We start from the raw sequence: 23,801 nt of genomic DNA on the forward strand, positions 1-23,801 counted from the left end.
AGAATGCAATCATTAGCTAACAAGCTGTGTTTACCAACCACAGTTTTCTCAAGTGTTCACGCGCCTGTGTAGTAAAGTTCACAAAGTTGTGAACCTCGCTCCATCCTATCCTCCATATGAACGACTGAGCCTTTCCAGGATGCTCCTTTCATACCCAATCATGATACTATCACCTGTTACCAATCAGCCTGTTTACCTGTAGAATGTTCCAAACAGGTGTTTTTGGAGCGTTCCACAACTTTCCCAGTCTGTTGTTGCTCCTGTCCCAACTTGTTTGAAACATGTTGCTGCATCAAATTCAGATTAAGCAGATATTCACAAAAATGAATGAAGCTAATGAAGTGAAACAAACAAACAACAACAAACAAACTTTGTGCTGTTAACAATTGAATGTATGTAAAAAAAAAAAAAAAAAAAAAAAGGATTAGCAAGTTATCACATCCTGTTTTATTTATGTTTTACACACAGTCCCAACTTTTTTGGAATCAGGCTTGTACAGCAGTCTCACCTTGGTGTATTCACTACAGTTCTCGTCTTCTACAAAGCTTGCTAGCAGTCTGGCGAATCAGCGAGTCACTTTGATGTCAAGATTTTAAATAAAAACTCGACTGTTTCTGACTTAGTGGAACCTTGCTGCTCACTTCAAGAGAACCTCAGCCTTAAACAGAATAAAGGCTTCTACTATAGGGTCTCTGACAGTTCAGTCTACACTTGTAAACATGATGAACCCCCTGCCAGTGTGTGAGTCTTTGAACCTTTGCTCTGGCATTTGTCTTTTGACACTAACTAAAAGACTACCTGTTTGAACACAAGATAGCACATTATGAATACAGTATCTGCACATAGATACGTTTTCTTGCTCTGAGTCTGCGAATAGAAACACTTCCTAATTAGTGACAAAGTTACTACGTTTTTTTAATGTATTTTTTATGCAGTGAACCTTTCATGTGATCCAGTAAGAGTGGTTTCAAGTTAACGTGTTTAAACATTGTAATTGTAATAAACAGATTGATCCGCTATCACCATTAACCCAGCTAGATGCTTGGCTTGAAGTACATCGTAAACATGGACTTGCATGGCAGCCACATCTTTTCAGACTTCTAGGTCCATGTACAGCTTAATCTGAATGACTGGGGTGTTCTCTGCAAGCCAAAAAAAACATCACAGCAGTGTGTAGGTTTGAAAGAGACTTCCAAGGTCAAACATGTACACAGAAATATCCAAGATCACAGAAATAACAAGACAGTTTTTTGCATAAAAAGACTCTGTAGAATCTGTCGACGTGCCATTTCAGATGTCATCATCCATCCTCAGCCCCTTTCCCCCACATGCCTGAGTGTGTATCTGTCTCATTCAGGAGGCCCTGATCATGGCTAGCATGGAGCACCCCCACCTGGTCCGCCTGCTGGGCGTCTGCCTGAGTCCCACCATCCAGCTGGTCACACAACTGATGCCTCACGGCTGCCTGCTCGACTATGTCCACGAGCACAAGGACAACATCGGATCCCAACTGTTGCTCAACTGGTGTGTCCAGATTGCCAAGGTAAGGACGGCACAGGTTGCCCCTTAGTCGTCTTACTTGCTCTGTGGCTGTTTGCTTGAGTGACTTGCTGGTTACTAAGGTGGTGTTTTTAGTATTGATAATTTTGTTCACCAGTGGGTCGTTGTCACTGATTGCTGTTTTTTTGCTGCCTTGACTGTTGGACCACATATCTGAATCAGTCGTACCTGATGATTTGGAGTTGGTGTACCATTGAACCCTTCGTGGGTCCACCACTTTATCACAACACAATAACCACTAAACCAATTTTTACAACATTTATAACAAGTCATTTTTCACTTATTGAAAGTTTTTGTTGTTCCATGACCTCTTGTATTGACCCACCTCCAGTTTTGTCCCTTTAACAAGCTGTTTTTTCTAATTTTCTCCCATCTGTGCCACTCTGTCCTTACTCAGTGGTGAGAAAGTTATTTCTCTGTCTCACTGCATCTATTTTACTGTTTACTGCATATGATAAAGCTTAAAATTTCTCTCTCTCCCACATTTGCGTTGCGTTGTCGCTGGCTGCCATGCCCCCTTGCGCCCTTTGCAATCGTACTGTATAAATATTTGTGTTTGCTTTAGATTAAATGGACACAGCTACTGAACCGCCCTTACGGCCCTTACATAACCTTCCCCCCACTAATAGAGGCCAAGAGAATTACTACATTGCTTCCAGAGTGAAAGTAAAGTAGTGTTTGTCTGTGGCTGCGGGCCAGACACAAGGACTGGATATTTGGTGTCCATGAGTGTGAGTTGGTGTGTGTGTGTGTGGAGGATTCAACAGCACACAGCGGCGCTCCTTGCCAGCCTCTCTGGAGAAGTGAAGTAAATAATTCAAAGCCTTGCTTGACTTTGCTGGGGGAAGTGTTGAGTGCAGGAAGCTCAGTGTTACAGGATCATGGATGTAGGAGTGCATTATAATTCATTTTAATCTAGTTGTCAATATGAAAAGGTGACAGATATACATAGTAATGATCCTTCCTTGTGAGACACACAATTCACTACAAAGCTGAATAACTATCTCTCTGACACAGTATAACAATGGTCTCATAACCTGAGCATTATTAAAAGCTATTTATCGTAGGGCCATTATTAGATTGCATTATACCTTTCAATATACCATATGATATAAGTATGTCTCCATACATGCTGTGTTTGTTAGAAGGCTGATGACAGAGAGCAAAGTGAAGAGAAACAGAAGGAAAATGGCTCAACAATCACTGCAATCCCAGATTTAATATCCTCGACAAATATTTTGGTTGCCATTTTTGGCTAAATCAGAGTAAGGCAGTACTCCAGATCGTACCACAGAAACTTCCTTTTTTATACCAAAGGCGATCAGAGCCACGCTGACAAACATCCCATGCTGTGTAGCACAAATATGTTTATGGTATAGAATTAATCACACAAATTACTTAATGGGAAAAAGATGTAGATCAGCTACATAGACATGAACAAATATGGGCCCGCTGTGAACAGTTGTCAACATGGGGAGATGCATAATTCATAAAGGGTAGATATGATGATATATTGTTTACCACTGTTATTGTGTGTCTCAAGCGTGTATTGTTTTCAATGATTGGCGACAGCTCCTGTGGACTCGATTAGCCGTTAGGGGCCATGGTTAATAAGGTGGCCACACACGGGTTCACGCTCACACAAACACAACTACACAACTGACTTATCTGAATAATGCCTACAGTGTGAACTGGGACACTTAGCCTCCACCTTCAGCACCATCAACATTCCCACGTGTAGTGCTCGTAATAACTTATCCCACACTTGAGTCGAACATCTTTCCTGCGGACTGTTTCATTATTTTTGTCGTGGATGTATACATCTCAGGGCTCTCAAGGCTCTTGCCGGTGACAGGGCTCCACTCTCTGAGGCGTCATCCCTGTGGCCCTCCCTCTCTGTCATGGCCGCCATCACAGTCATAGATTATTAATGGAGTGATCCGCCATGAGAGTCATACTAATGAGCGGATTCATTAGAGCTTCTACTCATGCAGGGCTCTGATGCCGGAGAATGTTTTTTTTGCCTTCGGACTGATTTTCCTTATCCTGTTTTATCTTTCCATATGCCCCTACTATATCATGTTCTCCTCATTATGTCTGCTTGCTTTTTAAATCTCTACTCTACTCACCCACTCTGTGGTCCTCTTCTTCATGTATGTAAAGCATAGTGGTGCTGCAATGTCAGATGTTTGACTTTGGAACCACTGCATCAAAAAAATTTACTGCAATACTGCGATAAGAAAAGAAAATGTCAAACAATGAGTTATTCAGTTGATCTGGACAACTTACTCAAGAAGCTTTTCACAAGGGAATCTGCTATATTCGTTTGTTAATATTAGATGAGATTTATATATGCAATTCAGTATTTTATCCCCATTTCAGTCTGTTTTTCATTTTATTTTTCTGCTACTGTTATACTGCCCTTGTAAAATTTGCAAATGTTTTATACTCATCCTTAGACACAGGTCAATTTACAGGAGCATTCAATTTACTTGAAGATAACCTTCCTCCTGATCAAATTTATGCAATTGGTGTTTCTTAATGGGCATTATTCTGGTTTAATTCTTACCTTCATAGTTGTCATCAGTGCATATCTTTTCATCACAATCAATCAGATTATGTAACTGTTAAAAAGGATGTACCACAATTTTCTTAACTCTATTTGTATTATTATAGTTTGTTCAGTTATATGCAGACGACACGCCTTATACACGCCTATTCCGATATAATTTAAATTATAAACTCTCTGCAATATTCTCTTGTTCAATAATGTTGTTTTTTTTTTTTTTTTTAAATAGCAGTCTCATATTAACAGAGGTCTTTAGAGGTAGTATGCTGTTTGGTACTAGTACTCATTCATCCTTTGAGTTGACGATTCATTTTACTAATGGGTCCGCCCTTAATTTGGGCCTGAATTGATTCTGATTTTTTTTTCCTTCGCATTTCTTTTATAAGAAATAAAGCAAATGGCAGTCTCGGAATCAGTCAAGTAATTGTTTTACTCTCCAAAGTGTCGTACAGCTTGCATGTTCCATTACTGATCCCAGATCACATACCAGAATGCCTCTGAAACACGTTTATGCTTTATCTGTAGAGTTGTCTCTAGTGTCCTTACTGTGTGCATCATAGTTTTATGCACTAACATTTTCACTGGTTGCGCTTTGTTTTCAAATACATTCACCCTTTATACTTAAAACCTTTAGTTCCATTCAGATCACCATATTCCCTTTGACACACTCAACACCCTTTTTTTTATTGTGGCTGGAATCCCTATAGTGAGATGTGCTTTTAAGTTTAAAACACCATCAGACTGGGATAATTGAACTCACTCAGATCAATTACTTCTTTTCATGACTTCAAGACTTCTTTGCTTTCTTTACCTCAAATGTACTTGCTCATGTTTGTAGTTTATAAACACACTCAGTACTGGCAATGTTAATTAATTGAATTTCTCGTTTACTTCGCGCACATGACACCACACAGATGTAGTGTGTAGTGACTGGACTCGAGGGAGAGTCCTCGTGTAGTATATGTTCTCGTTGATGTTACTATATTGATTGTTCTCAGCCCTTGGATAATTTATTACCATTGCTATTATTTATGCATTGTTTTTTTTTTTTTTTTTTTTAAATGTCTGTTGATTTGCATGTTTTTTGTTCGCCTGAGGACCCTCTTGAAAATGAGATGGTGCATCTCAAGGGGTTAATCCTCAAATTAAAACTGGAAAGGAAATAAAATCATTTATTCATATTAAATACTTCACCCTTGACATTGATTTGTTAAGCAGTTTAGCAGAAGTTAAATCCACTTGTAGACATGACTGTCATGTTTTCAGTTCCAGAGATGGCTTGTTATCACTGATACCAATGCCAATACCACTCTAACACATCAATAGAGACAGAAACAGGGGAGATGATCGTATACACTAATGACTTTATACCACTCTAATAACAACACGCATGTCCTCTTCAATAGTTTTGCACTAAGCTGTCAACAAATCATTCACTTGCAGCTGGCATGTTCCTGGCATTGTCTTATAAAATTATATGCACTTAACTGTACTTTAAACTTAAACTTGCAATGCTTTCAAACATCCCCTCCATCGCTGCTACAATGAATTCCTTCATTTGTGAGCCATAAAACCATTTACCCCGGGGCACTGCTTTATGCATTTTAAAGCTCAAGTCAAGTCAGTGTGCGGTTAGAGTTAGTAATGATCCATGTATTAACTGTTAACACTCACTGCTGCATTTTTAAAGGAATTCGCTTTGCTTGTACAGATGTAGGACAGCTGTTTTGTTTCTGCTACAAAACACCATTCACTCACTGCTGTATCCTGGCAGGATGTTACCACACACTTTATACATTTAATACATTTTATTTCTGATATCCAATGATCGTATTTAGCCAAGCTAGTGATGTGGCTTTAGGGATGACAGTGTCAATCAGACTGACATCCAATCTAGCTAAGTTTTGTACAGCCATTACTCTCCAGACTGTCTTAATCCTCTGACTTTTCATCTAGGCCACCAGCAGGTCAAAGTTTCCACTGATCCTGTGAAATATCTCATCATCCACATGACGGATTGGCGCCAAATTTCATACAGACATTCATGGTCCCCAGATGATGCAGTCAAGTGACTCTGCTGATCTTTTCCTTGTACCTCTTGCACCACTGTGAGGTTTATATTTACAGCTCTGGCTGAAATGTCTCAAAAATATTGGATGTATTGCCACTAAATTTGCTATAGGCATTCATATATCCCAGTGGGTGAATTATAATGCCTCCAGATCAAAATCTCACACCCACAAGCCACTACACCCTGAAGAAAATGGCTTGACTTTTATCCAACCAGTACTGAGTATGGGGTCAACATATCCAGGTATTTAATTCAGAATGCTGCAACACCGTAAAGAGACAGAATTAGACTGTCTAGTCTAATACAGTCGTAAGAGTCAGAGTCCCTCTCTGAAGTTTAGCATGCTTTATGTGAAAACTCTGTTGATAATACAGTTATTGCAGTTATATTCTGCACCCTTGCATGAAAATGCGACTGTAGCTTAAAGGCACTGTAGTGATGGTCCCCCCCATTATAAAATGAGAAATTTGTGAGCCTTTCCATGAATTCTTTTGAACTAGTAGAACTAGTAGACAATAAAAGAGACAGAAAAGGGGACATTATATAATAAGACGAATTTGCACAGGTTGTACACAATAGTGATGGTTTCCATTGTTATTTCTTTTCCTGTTAAATATTTAGCGTGAACCCCCATGTGTTCTGCCTTTGAAGGGGAACTTGGTGTCCCACTGCCTGCGAGACTTGTGTCAGGATGACACATCATAACGCATCAATACAACACCGTTTAAACACCGTTTAAACAGCCTCACTTACACAGTAGGAATAACTCATCCAAGCAAGCTTTTCAGGGAAAATTGTTTTTTGGCAAATTCACCAGCAAATCGTCCCTACTTCCTTCCCCAATATTACTGCTTTGGATTGCCTCCAAGTCAGGTATTGTGTGTGTGTGTGTGTGTGTGTGTGTGTGTGTGTGTGTGTGTGTACATGTGGTAAGAGGGGCCCCACAGTGTGTATCGCAGGGTCATTTCTCTGTGTAAACCAGACTAGGCAAACATGCCTCTCTCCAACTCATTACATACATCCCCAGGGTTCCAATGAAAACTCACTTCTCTCCTATTCCCTTTCTGCTCCGTCCTCTCTCCCTCTCCTTTGTCTCTGTTTGTATTTCACAACGTGATTCTCTTATTTTTGTTGCTCTTCGTCCCGCTCATGTAAGAAGGACACACTGTAGGCTCCCCATAGATGCTCTTTTTACTTCTCTATCTTTTGTTGGTACAAATATTGTCCATCTAGTCTCATTTTTCTTTCCACTCCCTAAACCCCTGTTTGTATGAGTAACCTCCACCAGTGCTACTTGTATTTGCTGGGAAAGGTTGACAAAGATTTGTATTGCGCTGTAAGCCAAGCCTTGCTTGCTTGTTTGTTGATTCTTGTTTGGACAATACAACTATGCTTGCACTCTAAATAGGATTGAACATGCAAAATTCTCCAGAATAACATTTCCACTGGGACAGAGTTTTTCGAGGACAACAGCTAGCTCAGGGCAACTAAGGCCCGTCCTTGAATCGATGTGATTACCTTAATACATTCACATTACTGCAAGGTTGTTTGTTTTGGTTTTTGTTTTGTTTTGTTTTGCCAATCAAGGAATGCTAATGGTTTGGGTGCATTGCCTCTCATGCGAGTACAAGGAAAGCTCAGTATATTCATTCCAATATAATTTTTTGTCGCTTGAAATGACACCATTATGCTGTTTACTGTATGAAGTGACAGGTGAATCAAGATGAATGTGTTCAGCAGGAAAATAAGTGAAACCACCATGTTGTTCCTGCAGTTCATCCTATGTCTGCTGAACTGCTCAATATCTCTCTCACTGCTTTCCATCTTGAAAACAGACCGCTCACATTGATGTGACTGCTGACCAACCTGTGCTTACCAAACCCTCCTTCCTCTCTTCTCCTACACTGGCCCGTTGTAGAATATCCTCAAAATGCATTCAAATGCTTTATTCCGACCGGCATTGGCAGATAGCATGCCTGCTCCGAGACTGCATGTTAACACACAGAGCGAGAAGCAGATCACAGGCGTCAAGCCTTTGATAGTACCAACCCTTAGAAATGTCAACAAGTGTCCGCCTATCTCCCTTCCCCTCGCTCTAGCTCTCGCTCTAGCTGTCTCCCTCTCTTTCATTCCCAAACTAATTAATTCTGAAGCTTTTTTGTGTTGGTCTTTCATGACTGCATAAATAAGTGTATGATTCAATGTTAGCAGCCAGAATACCTCCCTTCCCCTGGGTAAATATCAGCCTGAAAGGCCTGTTTGATTTGAGAGAGCAGCTTTATGCATGTTTTCATCAGTTGCAATTCTCATCAAAGTAAAGGACTTTGGAGATAGAATTCATAGATTTTTTTTTTTTTGATTTTTTTTTTGGGGGGGGGGTATCTAAGTGGCCTTGAAACACAATGTACTGTATCATCATAGCATGTTGAAATTGTAGAGAAACCTGTGATAAAAAGAAATATTTGATTCAGGGAATTGGATTAAACTGCCTACACATGTTGGCATGTTGATATACTGTAGGCTTGTTATACAACAACAGTGCTTGGGCTGCATCAAAATGCTCTCTCAGTGCTTTTAATCCATGAATGTGCATCTCAGTGCCAGTGTTTTGTCCTTTTTCTTTAATTACATTTATTAGATTTGTTTCGTCGTAGTTTTGTTTGGAGAAGACAATGGCAGACGATCTATTCTTTTGGCCGTTGCAGTACCTATAAATAACGTGCCTGATGCTTTAAAGTTTAAAATCACCAAAATAAACGACCATATGTCACGAAGAGATTCTGCAGCTTTTTGTTCCAACCAAAGACTCCAACCACTGATTAGCCCTCCGTTAAGGAGACAGAAAGAACCCACTGGTGAAGTCACTTGTCCAGGTAATTAATTGGAATGAAAACCTGCGGACAGTTTTATTCATAGATTTTCATCATCTTTTATCGTCCTTATGTTATAATTTGACAGAGGTCTTATTCTTGGTGATTTTAATATCCATGTTTATTGCTCCCTTCCTCTTCATCTTTTACTTGTGATTTTATCAAATTCTCTTTTAATCTTACCTGATACATCAAGCATTGGCAGCCTTTACGAAGGACACACTTGACCTTGTGCTCTCCTCTGCTTTCTGTGCGGAAGATGTGTCGGTGCTCCTCCAGGTTCCACTCCTCTCTCCTGACCCCAGCTCGCCGTCTCTGATTCCCTCCCTCCTTCTAAGTTCACTCTCTGCTCCTCATCTCTGTCAAGCTTTCACTGCCTGGAACACATTTTTAGTACCCGTGAACACCAGGGCCTCTCCATGGAGGAGCTCGTCAATGTTTTTAATAGCTGTTGCATGAATGAATATCTCCTGTGATATAGAAAAAGTCAAACTCTTCTTCCCTGCCATGGTTATATGAAGAAATAGGGAATTTTAAATGGGAGATAGAGCTGAAATGAAAGAAGAAAAATAAATGAATGCCGTCTCCCTTACTTCTCTTAAAAATCTCACTTCTATTTATTAGTGTGCGATCAAAGAGGCAAGGAACTCCTATTTTTCACAACTGATTGCTAAACAGGGTCATAATCCCAGAATCCTCTTTAAAACCATGAACTCTGTGATTGAACCCCGGCTTAACCAGCCAGCTGAATCCTCCCCAGAGAGACATGAAGAATTTCCTTATTACTTTTTCGACAAAATAGTGGAGATTTGGCAGCACATTAACACAGAAATCAGGGAGCTTCATGTTGACTTGTGCTCACCTTCAACATTAACTCTCCGCCAACCCTTCAGAAAACATCCAGCCGCCCTCCAGACTGCGTTCCCACTTAAAAGCTGCATTTCAACAGTCGGGCGACATATTTTAGCCATTATTAGGTGCTCTCTCTGTGTACGGGCATTTTCCCCTCAAATTCTAAACATGCCCTGGTTTGTCCCCTCTTAAAGAAGCCCCCTATGGATCCCTCTGTTTAAAGTAACTTTAAACCCATCTTTAAGCTGCCATTTTTATCCAAGCTTCTAAAAAAACATTAATTACATCTAAGAACTGCAGTTGAATTTTTAAAAGTTTCCATCCTGTATTTGCACAGCACCAGGGCTGCTCTGGCCAAGGTTAACAATGACTAACAGGATGTTGCCATTACAGGTCCTGTACTCCATTTTATTTCTCCTTGACCTCAGCTCGGCCTTTGACGGAAAAGTGGATCACAATGTCTTGATTAGTTGTCTGAAAAGCATGTGGACATCAGTGATGTGGCCCTGGACTGGCTTTGTGGGGTCTATTCTGGGCCCACTCTTACTTTCTATTTACCATTGGGGGCAAATCATGTGTAGACATAATATAAATTTTCATTGGTATGCAGATGATTTGCATGAACAACATTAACAATTTCTCATCCAGGTGTGCTTTTGGACTCAGAGTTGTCTTCTGATGCTCAGTAGCTAAAGCGGTGTAGTCCTGCTTTGTCCAACTGAGGCATTTAACCAAGATTAGGTCATTCCTTTCAGTTGCAGCTTTCGAAAAGATCATCCATGCTTTAATCTCCTCCAGACCTGATTGCTGCGACACACTTTATTCTGCTATCAGCAGGGGAAACATCCAAAGACTGCAGGTGATACAAAACATCGCTGCCAGGCTTTTAACACGTTCTTAGAGAAGAATCCTTGCTACACTTCACAGGTTACCTGTGACTTTTAGAATTGATTTTAAGACTTAACAGCTCCTTTTTAAAGCCTTGAATGGTCATGCTCCTTATCCGTGATCTGTTAACGCCGTATGAGCCTGATCGCTGCCTGACAGCCTCCAGCAGAGCCCTACTAATGGTTTCAAGATCTGACCAGGCCTTTGCTGTCAGACCCCTTCAGCTTTGGAACTCCCTGCCTGAGGATTTCTCACTTTTATCTCACTTATCTTTCCTTTTTAAGATGCTATATATAAATAAATGTTTAATTATTATTATTATCAGCAGTAATGTGAACAGTGTATTGTACCTAGTTGATCTAATTTCCAACCCTATGGTTGCTACTGTCATGTGATTCGGACAGTGACCAACAGAAGAAGACTACAGACAGAAGCAGCCGAAAACACTTTGCAGGTTAGTTGCATTCACTGTAGGGTGCAGCCCTGTCTTCTACAAATTTCATTTACATACTAACTAATTAGCAATAGCAAATATGTAAGTAATGCTGTCCAAATTATGTTTTCTATTAACATAATGAGGAAATGTTGTTAATTAACGTACCTGGGAAGTAGCAAAAACATTGATACTGAACGTATGTTTACTGACGACTCATTTCATTTGTTTTCCACCATAATCTGGCAATGCACTATTCAGTCACAGGGACTACGCCATTATTCAGCTTTTTGATGGTTAGGCTTAGGCACTGACAGCACTTGGCAAAATATCATGGTCTCTTTTAATACAGAAAAAGTCAGCAATGACTTGAAACATTTTTATTAGCATTTAAGCAAAATCAAAGTCTTTGACCAACCTTGGCTTCAGCGCTTGTGTTGTGTTTGAACCTAACCAGAGTCTGGACGTGAACCCTGGACTCTGGTGTCACAGTCCTGCACTTTTTACCCCCAATATCCACCCTGATCACCTCCCTGCGACTCCAGCGGGGTACATCAAATACAGTGTTTCATTCTCTCATGCAAATGTTGATTCTGATCATAGTGGTGACAACGTAATTATGAATGCAAATTAGCTGCATATAAACATAATTACTAGGAGTCAGGGTTGGTAAGGTGAGGAGCTCAGACATCCAGAAGGAGCTTAGACTAGCTGCTCCTTCGTGCCAAAAGGAGCCAATTGAGGTGATTCAGCTATCTTATTAGAATGCCTCCTGGACACCTCCGCATCTGGAGCTATCGCTGGCACATCCGACTGGGAAGACAACACGAGGGCAGAACACAATGGAGGTATTACATACCCCATCTGGCCCGGGAGCGACTTGGAATTCCCCAGGAGGAGCTGGAGGAGGAGGAGTTGGCAAGGGACAAAGGAGAAGTACATGTGGGTTATCTTGCTCCGTCTGCCTCCAGCATGACACAGGTCGAGATGAACAGCGCAAATTCAATGGATGAATTCGTAGTCTTTGTTGTAATAGTAGTAGTTGTGGGGTTTTTTTTCTTCCTTTTGCCTGAAATTGGTCGATTTTATCAAGAAATTTGGTCACCCAGATTGGCCTCTGAATGCGAAAGCACAAGCCTCCAGGCTGCAGACAGATAGATAGTCACAGCAAAGGACAGAAGAATACACAAAGACTATTAGGCCTCCTCTGACTCATGGCTGCCATGCTGTCAATCAAGAACACACACAAACAAGAATCCTCTCTCTCTCTCCTGCTCTGTCTCTCTCTCCGGCTCGCTCACACACACACACACACACACAGACACACACACATACACACACACGTATAGCGGTGACGGAGTCTGAACAGCATCTGAGCCGAGATGGATGTGGCCAGGTAGGGCGGTGGGGGAAATGGATGACTGCGGGCAGCCCACACAATGGATGAGACTGGCGGCTCGGGGAGACAGGTCTACACTAATGAGTGACTACCAGACACACACTCGCTCATACAGGTAAATGAAGGCTTGCAGGTATCCAAAGTGGCAAACACAAACATTAACAAAGTGAACATCTCGTAATTCGATTGGATGACGTACACACCCACACAGACACTGATGTACAAAATATCTGATCGGTTCACCGTTTACTTCACTTTTACTCCCACTCTTTTAGTCTTCCTGCGACTTCTTAGCATTTTTTTCAAACATAAACACGCACACACTCAAACGCTGTCTTTATCCAGTGGCTTATGTTAAACTGTTGCCTTCTATTTCCTCCCCTCTCCACTCAATACTGAACAGTTTCACCCTCTGATTTTCAATTTACTTCTCACAGGAAATACTCAGATATGCCAACAATCACACTGTGCAAACAGAAATCTGTTTCTCTGTATATACGTGTGTGTGTGTGTGTGTGTGTTTGTGTACAGAGGTGTATTACTCATGTTGTGGGGACATAAATCTGTTTACACAGTCACACTGTGGGGACTCGCCTTCCTTATAAAGACAAAACTCATAACTCACCCATTTAGGGTGAAGACTTCGTCAGGTTCGGTTTAGGTAAGTAGTGGTTAGGGGTAGAGTTAGGGGAAGCCTCCAGAAAATGAATGTAAGTAAATGTAATAAGGAAAAACAACTTTGTACCTGTGTGTGTGTGTGTGTGTGTGTGTGTGTGTGTGTGTGTGTGTATGTGTGTGTGTGTGTGTGTGCTTATGTGTTTGAGCTGTTGAGCTCTCTCAACAAGTCAATTGAAATTTAATTTGAAAAAGTATGGGATCTAGCCAAAAGACTGCCGAGGCATAGAGGAAAGGTTCGTACACTATAAAAACAATTAACCACTTTGCACTGTTGTAATTGTTATTGATTATTCTGAGCATCACTGTAGTGTTGAGGTTAAGATCGAGGCTCTGCATTTAAGAGCTGCTTCAAGCCTGTTTCAGCTGTGGGCGAGCCTTTCCAACCGCAGCCACCCAAGCATTTGGCAAATTTTATATCGTGATAATTACAAGAAATGCAGGCAAACTTTTGGGGTCAATGCTGCAACACAATTTGCCTGTAATGTAATTCAGCTCACATCTTGGCTTGTAACTCTTCAGCTATGCAACAGCAAGCATTTGTTTTTTTTCCCTGACTTGCATGAGTCGGCTTTGGGTTTGGCAATAACACTGCTGAAACAAGATATAAGGTATGTCTTTTCACGTCAACAATGACTAAAATTCTTTTTCAGATAGTATCAAATGCTCTGGTGTCCCTATTTTCAGCGATTTAGCACCGTTTTTGCCCATTGTCATTTTGACATGACATTATAGTTGAAACCAGGTCCAATTAATACAGTTTGGTCTCTTTCACCCTTAAATTGATCACTGTTTGAGATGATCCAGTCTTCAATATGTGCAGCATCTTTGTCTGTTGATTAACAGATTACTCTAAAGAGAAGCAAAGAGGTCATCGTGATTAAAGCTCCTCAGTGGATTAACATGCGTGCTATTGTAAAACACACTATTGTGAGTGATAAAGATGTTTTTTATGTTATTGCTGTTGTTATTATTGTTAGATGATACTCATTTACATAGGAAAGGGTTTGAATCCCTGGAGGTGGTTGGAGATGTGGGCGGCTAATATGAATTTATGTATTTATGTGTGCTGTACGGATGTACCACGTGTATGTAGGTAGTTCACAGCCATCAGAGTTTTGGTGTGTGTGCGTGTGTGTGAGTGTGTGTGTGTGTCTTCAGGCTGTTGGTGCTATCGCTAGTGGATAGCTTGTCATCTCTTAGCCATGTGGGCGGAAGGCCAACGCTGCGACAGCTTGGACCCACTTCACTTTCAATTAGTCGCCTGCCACTGTAGATGCCTCCTCACGAGCCTGTCTGGAACTGACTCAAACCCTCTGTGTGTGTGTGTGCGTGTGTGTGTGTGCGTGTGTGTGTGCGTGTGTGTGTGGAGGGAGTGTGTGTGAAGTGCATGTTCATGGGAATTTTGTATTTAGATCAAATGTATGTGCATGCATTTGCTTGTATTGCGTCCACATCCCAGCTCAAAGGGTCAGTGACTGAATGAGTGTGTTTGAGTGTTGGAGTGTGTGTGATGATGTCTGGTGGACATGTCCACCCCTTTGCTGGAGACAAGCGCCAAGCTCTGTGCCGTCTCACCTGCCAGACCTTTGAATGAAGGACTCGAGGATGAAACCGATCCATTATGAATCTACTTGTTTTTTCCGGATAAAAGCCACACAATAGACACGAGGCCCCAAACATATCTGGTGGATTCCCAACCACACAGAGAGACCCACTGTACTGCTGTGCATCACGGGTGTAACTTGTCAAAGTAACATCTTTTGAGGTGTAGTTTGTCCATCACCTGATTGACTATAAAGTGTCTGATATGGCTGTCAATCGACCAATCGCAACCCCACATTCCCTGCAAGTCTCACACGACAGATTCCTCACGCTGAGTAAATTGTGTAGCTTTTCCACCATGTTTCTGCAAAAATGTGCACATTAATGAGGCATTAATGACTCGTTTACTCTCAAACGCGTTGAGATATGGAGTCCATATTCATAGTTATAATTCTACGTGAAGACAGGAACATTGTAAATACAAATATGTGGTAATTACTTCATTAATTACCCTGACTTCATTTGCATAATAGTTTATTTACCATGTCGTTGTTTTTGTGGCAGGACATTTTCGGGCTTCTTGTTTTTGTAATTGAAACACTCTTGATCCTCCGGCCATGACTTGACATGTTTCTCATCTACTGGGGCCTATTTTTGACCAAACACCTATCAGCAAGTGCCGGAAGAAGCTCAAAGTGTGTCAAGCACATTTCCCAAACAATCAATTAATTCAATTACAGGAAATCTTTTTGTTCTTGTAATAATGCATTTACCAAGATGAGAGAGGCTAACTGTGAGGGGGAAAAAAAAAAGCAATCAAAGTCAAGTACAACCAACATGCCATTAAACCTTTTAATGATCTCAACCTCTCCATATTCCGGTTCACTGCAATTAGCAATAAATTTCTGAACGGGTGTGGACTCGTGATGTAGCTGTTGGAGCGCGGGTCAGGAATACGGTCATGCATACAGACCTGCACCATCTGTTATTTTCAGTGGAGTCTGACTCACACAGAGGGCAGCATAATGCACTGCTGTACTAATCTTTTCCCTCGCTCGTTTCTTTTTACAATGATGCCACCAAGGAGCAGAAGCAAAGTTTGTGAGTCAGTCAAATACACACATTCTTTGTGTCTTTGAGCTGTGATTCTTTACAGTTTGGCATATTTATATTGCAGCTTGTTACTTATTTGAAAAAGTTTATTGTACTTTTAAACATTAAACAGGCTGCGCTGAGAGCATCATTCTTGCAAACTGTCAATCTAAAGTAGATGTGAACGGATCCTGTCTTTGCAGGATTATGGATTTTATACCTGCAGTGTGCAAGTTATACGACCTTGATTCCAAAAGAGTTGTTGACGGAAAGAAGGAGGAAAGGAAACTTTGTGAAATGTAAATAAAAACAGAATGCAATCATTCACAAACTGTTTACTGACAGCAGTTAACAAAGTGTTTCTGGGCTCATGTAGTAACATCCTTCACAATCATGTGTTCACAAAGTGGTGAACCTCGCTTGTGAACGACTGAGCCTTTCCAGGATGCTCCTTTCATACCCAATCATGACACTATCACCTGTTACCAATCAACCTGTTTACCTGTGGAATGTTTCAAACAGGTGTTTTTGGAGTGTTCCACAACTTTCTCAGTCTTTTGTTGCTCCTGTCACAACTTGTTTGAAACATGTTGCTGCACCAAATTCACAATAACCAGATATTCACAGAAATCAATGAAGCTGATGAGGCCAAACATTAAACATATTGTCTTTGTACTGGATTAGCACATTATCCATTATCATATTCTGTTTTATTTATGTTTTGCACCGAGATCAAACTTTTTTGAAATCAGGGTTGTATTATCTGAACATGTGTTGCCTGATCTGCTGCTTCACTGATTCAAGTCTCAGCTGGTTGTTTTCGAACTTGAACCCGGCAGCAAGAACTGAGATGATCTGGCTTCTGTGTGCTCTCTCTGGTTCATGCTTTGAATGGAGTCAGCCATTGTTGAGCGATGTGTTTTTCTAGCGTACAGATACAAGGTTGGACATTGATGCATCCCTTCCATTTCCTAATGATAAGTCACTGCCATTACTTGTTAAGGTGTGTACAGTTGTTTGATTTACATTTAAATGGCTAAAAAATACTGTATCGCCATGATGAAGAACATAACCTACAAGCTGACTTTGTCTTTCATGCTAATACAAGTCTGCTTATCTCAGTGGAACTTTGTAAGCATACAAATGTGTCTTTGAGTGAAATTTGAATACTGGTGTGTAATGAAACCAAATTGTTTTGATTTTCACTTTCCTTGTCCTTACCCTGCTCTGCACCCCTGTGCCTGTGGACCCTGCTTGTGCAGATTCATATCCAAACACATCCGAAAAGCCAAAACAGCATATTTTGAAAGCTCATGGCTCTTTTCGCTGTGTTCTAAGGTGCTCTGTGGAATTGTCACAGCTCAAGGTTGTTTTGGAGTGTCATCAGTATCATCTGAGAAATGAAGCAAATGAAACTAAACTGTAGAAAACCTGTCCCGCTCGTTTGTCCTGACCAGGGTCCGGGGTTTGGCATTGTTGAAGCTGTTATCACGGCCGACACAGGGCCCTACCGTTATAATATAGCTTTTGTTAAAGCTCGTTGGCGGGATGCAGGCACGTCTCGCGCTCCCTTCGGCAAACTGGGGTTAGCTGTAAAGGCCTCGCACACTCACACTCTTGCTCCCACGCACACACACATTCAGAGCCTCACATCCCAAAGCTCAGAAGAGAAAGCGGTACAATGTCGATGCGGCTTCCTGTCCTCTGGGTCTTTCAGCCACACACACACACACACACGCCTGTGCGCACACTTTCAAGGGGGTTCAAATCCAGACCATGATATATAGATGTACCCTCACACCTCTTGGCCAGAGGAGAGACGCTGCATGTTTTATTTACCGAAACTACACGGGACAAAGTAAACTCAGAATGAGTAAATACTGTCTGCAAGGAGAGAGAGGGGTCAGGGGATGCAAGTGAAGAACTTCAGGGATGGACAAAGCAGCTCTTTTCTTATTAGCTACGACTAAAAGCTGCACAGCTCGCTGTCCACTCGCTGTCCAGTCCACAAAAAGTTTCCCCACCCTTTGCCGTCCACATTTTTCACCCTAGGAGGAAATTTGGCATGAAGGCCACCTGTCTGTGTGCAAAGGTGTGTGTTTGTGTTCATGCCAGTTGGCTAAAAGGGGAAAGGCGAGTGGCCTACAATTAAAAGGCACATCAGTCCTAAACAGATTTACATAACATGTCCAAACTTTGCAGAAATACACACACACACAGATTGAAAGCCATACACCAACATACATACATGTACGTGGCCACAGCATTTGCAAATTCATGCTTACTTATTTAACGTTCCTTTCGCTATGCAGGCCTGCTAAGATTCATTCTTTCAATACACTGAAAGAAACAATGATAAAATGCATTTGCTATTTTCTACCCCTTCTACTATTTAAATGTTTTGCATAATTATAAAGGTATTTGGATTAAAGCACTATATAAATGCAGATGTAGATCATTTTGGTTTTATTTGTCTTGCTTTTAAATATCTATCTGTCAGATTTCTCTGTGATTTGTAAATTCACTTTGAGCACTTTTAATTGGACCTTTCTCTATATGAAAGCTGCTGACGGCGTGCTCTGTTGGTAGCAGTTTAATGTTTTAGATGTAAGTTTTCTTAATGCTTTGACCAACACAAATACAATTTAATTCACCGGTGGAGACAGACATCTCAATTAAAGCAGATGCGCCGGCATGGCTGGATACAATAAGTAAGAAATTCTGTTTATCTGTGATTTGGGCGAACTCGCCCTTTAATAAAAGCACACATGGAGACTAGCTGCCAGTACAGTCCTGTTAGGAAAGTCTCAGGTTTTGTGGCAGATGTGCGTGTAATTTACGGTATTTAACGACAGTGCAACTATTTCTGCATATTTGTGAATTTGTCTTTAAATGACATCAACAAACACACTTGGATACGCTCTCCCTGCGTCACGCTGGAACTCCTGCTCGATTGCAAAGCTGCCAGCCTCGCAGCAGATCAATCATAGATCACAGTTAATGTCTCCCGTTACGGCACCCTGTGATTGCCCTATTATTATCCCACTAATTATGATTATCATCATTATTATCATTTCTCTATTACAGTTCATTACTCCAGACCCGAAAGAGGATGGTATAATGGTCTAAGTGGCTGTTATTCCGTTTATTGATTGGTGGGAAGTTGCAAGCCTTGTTGCATGCTGTTTTCTTTTCTGATTGCAGATATCTGAGTGCTGACAGGCCACTCCACTACTTACCCATGTGGTCTGACCAATTGGCCTTTAAATTGGCAAACTTACAGCATGCATGACATTAAGGATGGATATAAAGCAGGAAGGCATGGGATGTGCTGTACTTCACCCATAGGACTGACCCAAATGTAAAGACTTTCTTTGCTGTTTGGCAAAGTTATGGTAAAGTTTGTGGCAATCATGGAAAATGAAAGCAGACTTTGTGCTCATAAGTTAAAAGAAAAGGCCTGCAGGAACATATTTTTACGCCAAGGAAGATCCACCTTCTTGTATCTTTCTGTCCAATGAGCACGTTTTCTTGTCAAACAAACACACAGGCCGATTGGTTCGAGCCAAAGAGCCAACATGTATTCTCGTAGACCAGCGAAACAACAATCTGCTACCAAATCTGTTATTTTCAGAAAATCCATCTTTTTTGCTTTTTCTATTCAAAACTCAGTTCAGTTTGATACAGCTCACAATGCTTCACACTAACGATTTACACAGGAGGTTTTTCTTCAGCCAGATTACTGTCGGCCTGAAAAGGCAGCAACCTGTCATCCTGTTGTGTTTAAGCATGTTTGGCCAGTTCGTTGGTTGTATGGAACATTTACGTCGGAGCTGCCAGCTTGTCCAAGTTTCGTTTGGAAGAGATTTTTATGACTGCCAGACAGTATCTGCTTAAAATAAAGAAGAGCGCACATTTTAAGGCCCATCCTGTGAGCAACATTGCAGATCAAATCAAGCACAGCTGATGTTTACTCAAGAGGTGTCTCAGTAGTGTGTTTCAGCACACCCACCCCTATGCAAACAACCTGAGGCAATCTCCACACACTTCCTCGCTGGAAATCACAAACAGACCGAGCTGCCTACACTCAAACACGAGCAGGCGGATGGTTCACTCGATAGGACCACTGTCCCGTCTCTGAAAAGTGAAGACATTAGAATAAACTTATCCTCTAAATAGCTGCTGTCTCTCACAGTCATCAACCTGAGTCAGCGACTGACTCATAACCGTGTTTGTCGTATGCCAGACAGCACAAGCTGTACCAATGTGATTAAGGACAGAAAGGAAATCATGCTGCTGCTGGCAGAACACCATTTCTCCCCAGAAATGTCAAGTTCTCATGAATTAAGACAAACACTTAGGGTTAGATTGACAACCGTGCACTGTCGGAGATAATGCAGCAAGCTTTGAAATAGTTTCATAAGCCAAAGGGTCACACGCTTCTCCCAGCTCGTACAGGAACACATGTACCCTCTGTTCGGCTAAATCGCTTCATTATTCAAAATGTTGTTGGGAATCAGCATTACTCACAGGGCCCAATTATAAAGTCCCGTGTGTGATTTGTTGCCTTGGACAAAGAGGCCACTGATGAGAGGAGATTCTTATTCTAAGGCTGGCCTGAACACACTGTGACATGCGTCAAATCGAATGAATATTTGAAGAAATGAAAATATTAATCTTTCATATTGCTGAATAATGCAAGATGTGTTTGTTTTAATTGGAAATACTGCATGTCCAGCAGGAGGGACCGTTTCATTTACCGTGTGGGCTTAAACGTTGACGGCAGGACCAAAATGTTTTGTGAAGGCAGAACTGCTCAACCAAACCCAACCTCAAATTCCAGGGTCTTATCATGAAAACTCTTTCTGTTTCTTTCTTCTGTCTCTTTCTCTTTTCCTCCCTCTTTCTACCCTGTGAGTGTTCACTTATCCATCCTAATTAAGTGTAGGGTGAAGTGAATGGAAAAAATATGAGCACCAAGCATTACCTGACTCTCTGAATGTGCACGAACAAGAGCTCTGAAAACCTCAAAGAGCAGAAACTCCAAAGCTTCACCGACTGACTCAATCCCCAAAGAGCATAACCTGAAAAACAAGCGGCTTGACTTGAATTCAGTTCGCCTTGTCGCTGTGGCTTTACAAACAGCCTCAGCTTTAGCCACAGTTTGTCCATCTTTGTGGTTTCGATCAGGTCAGTCGAGTTGTCACCCACACGCTTTCAGTGTACCACACAACAGAGCTTGATAACGTCTGACACATCCTGCTAAGTCGGTGCCTCCTGCAGATACAGAAGCATCGAGTCGTACATATCAGGAGCTCAGCACTTCTTCAGCCTGTGAAGTGAAGTTGTGACAGTGGGAGTGTTTTCGCCTTCTAACAGACATGCAGCATGTTAAAATGAAGCGTCAGATCGTGTGATTATAAGACAGTAAATAGAGATTATGATGACGAGAATCAATAAACAGTCCTGGGGAGGAGACAAGTGCGAGAATCTGAACACGTTTTCCTGTTGGACCAAAACTACAGCTGGCTGAATGCAAAACGGCTTCTCTCCTTGAGAGGTCGGATGCGGTTGTTTTTTGCTGTTTACCTTTCTGAATAGCTTTTTAGGTTATCATTGCCTTTGAGTGGTTGGTAGACGCTGCCACACTGTATGCTATGCATTTTGTCCCCTATGAGGAAAGCGAGTCCCCACAATGTACCCGTGTAAACAGATCTGTGTCCCCACAACATGAGTAATACATGACCACACACACACGAGCAAATGACCAAATTGTGCTACATCAGTCAAATAAATTCCAGGCTTGTTACATGCAAATAAGATGCCCACTTATTTTCGTTATTTTCTTTTTCCATGCACACAAATCAGTTACACACTCCCATCAGGGTGTAAACATTTTCAGACAGCATGTCAACAAATTAATTAACAAAACCGTTTCAGAGAGACATTTTAGTACTTTGCACAAAAAAATTAAAAATCTGTTTCATGCACTTTATTTAATGCCTGTAATCATAACATGTGCACATCAGGAAAAAGTAGTTATTTGCAAATTGTTCTATTTGATTGCTTGCATGCTGTCATGTAGCACACCAAGTGAATACAATAGCACCATGGCCAGCATTCATTGAAACAAAGTGTTCATTGTAGGGCTTTAAATGCAAACGCACAAACATACATACGACACACATGTGTAGCCTACGACACAGTGAGAATGTCTGTAAAAAGCTTTCATTCAAATGCACCACCTGTGATTATCATTGCAGCCTTTAGCATGTTATTTTGTGACTACTTCAGCAGATATTAGGTTGGATCTCTGCGCTAATGAGCGAGCTTAGCGCCGTCTGTTGTGATTCCCTGTTTGTACAAATTGCAGGCTACTGTAATTGAAGAGGACGCAAATTAAGCGGGTCTGTGCCAGGAATGTGATCATGTGGCTGCAGCTCTTTGGCTGCTGATGGAGGCCGACCAGTCACACTGTATATCACATCATGACACTCTAAGAATGACATTTTCTGCTGTGTGTACTTATTGGCAAAGAGAGGCGGACTCGAAAACAGAAAGAGCAAGACAGAGAGGGATAGCAGCAGATTAGGCCATGCCAAGTACATTAACATATCCATCTGGTGTCTCATTCTTCATCCACTCCCACTCACCCCATTGGCCTCTGTTGCCCTCATAGCTGAGCTTGAGTGGGCCCTTCCAGGACAAGGTCATGTTGCTGGCGTGTGTTATCAATCTGCCACCTGATCCCAAAGGTGCCTGTGGGGGCCTGGCGCACCGGCATGCTGGCAGGGTGGCAGCAGCGAGTGTTGTGGTAAACTGACAGGAAGCAAGGCCGTATTGCGCAATCTGGGTCACACATGCACGCACACCTCTCTTTGTTCCTGGCTTTACTTTTCTCTCCTTTAACCTGTCTTTCTCTGCTTTTGTCTCTCCATATAACAGTCCTATCAGGACCCATAGCGACAACACTTTGTATTGCTAACATGCATTCAACCTGTGTGTGTGTGTGTATGTGTGTATGTGTGTGTATGTGTGTGTGTTTGCCACAGGAACTGGCAGTCCCTGCAGTTTCACAGCCATCTTCTATGTGGGTCATTGATGACCAAGTGTGCAACGCTGTGCAGTGTGGGCCCCTACCTTCTATCTGTGAGACAGGCAGAGACAAGCAAACAGACAGTTGGCATGAATGAAGTACAGATAGGTAGCCAGTGTTCATGTGCAAAAGCAAGAAATGGAGACAAAAAGGAGCGAGGCAGAGAAATAAAGGATTTAATATGATTTATTGAGTTAACCCTCCAAACCTCGCAGCTTAGATACGTCTCGGCTGTGTTGTGCTCAATCTTTATAATAGAGAGCAAAAATCAACCGTTATCTAAAATTAAAATCATATCAGCGGATCCATTCCAGGCCAAGTGTTACCTTTAAGCAGATGAGTCGTAACATATATCTCTTAATTTGTCACACTGACCGAATAATAGCTTTCTGTCAACCTGTGAGCTGGCTGTGGGAGTTTTATTTCAGTGCTAAAAGCTGCAGTAAAGTTTCAATTTAGGAAGCTGGTACCCATATATGATACCCATGTTTTTTTTTCTTTTCTTGCATCGCCATTAAAAACAAGCCCCCAGCATATCAGTGAGACTGAGGGGATTTTATTTTGCCAGAAATTGCTGCTGGATGGCACACTGTTCGTCCGTCTGTTGCCCTGCATGAACTTTGAATCAGCTGCTGTAGATCCTGCTTGCTCTCTGTGATACGCGAGTGAAAATGACCCTTGAGGTTTCTAGATGCGGCGACTTCACTCAGAATTTAGTGGACTGATGCCCCTGCAGAGACGACAGAGTTGC

At 41.6% G+C, this 23,801-nt stretch overlaps 1 protein-coding gene across 2 annotated transcripts in view; it reads left to right on the top strand.

The window, feature by feature from the left end:
- LOC121616014 (receptor tyrosine-protein kinase erbB-4-like) overlaps window positions 1-23,801 on the top strand; it is a 306,370-nt gene that overhangs the window by 251,953 nt on the left and 30,616 nt on the right. The window contains exon 20 of one of the 2 annotated variants that reach the window (XM_041950597.1): window positions 1,358-1,543. In XM_041950597.1, the coding sequence (XP_041806531.1) occupies window positions 1,358-1,543 (186 nt within the window). The remainder of the gene's footprint in view (window positions 1-1,357; window positions 1,544-23,801) is intronic. The other variant, XM_041950598.1, reaches the window with a different exon arrangement.

Source organism: Chelmon rostratus, chromosome 13, assembly GCF_017976325.1.
Source record: "Chelmon rostratus isolate fCheRos1 chromosome 13, fCheRos1.pri, whole genome shotgun sequence".
NCBI classification, from domain to species: domain Eukaryota; kingdom Metazoa; phylum Chordata; class Actinopteri; order Chaetodontiformes; family Chaetodontidae; genus Chelmon; species Chelmon rostratus.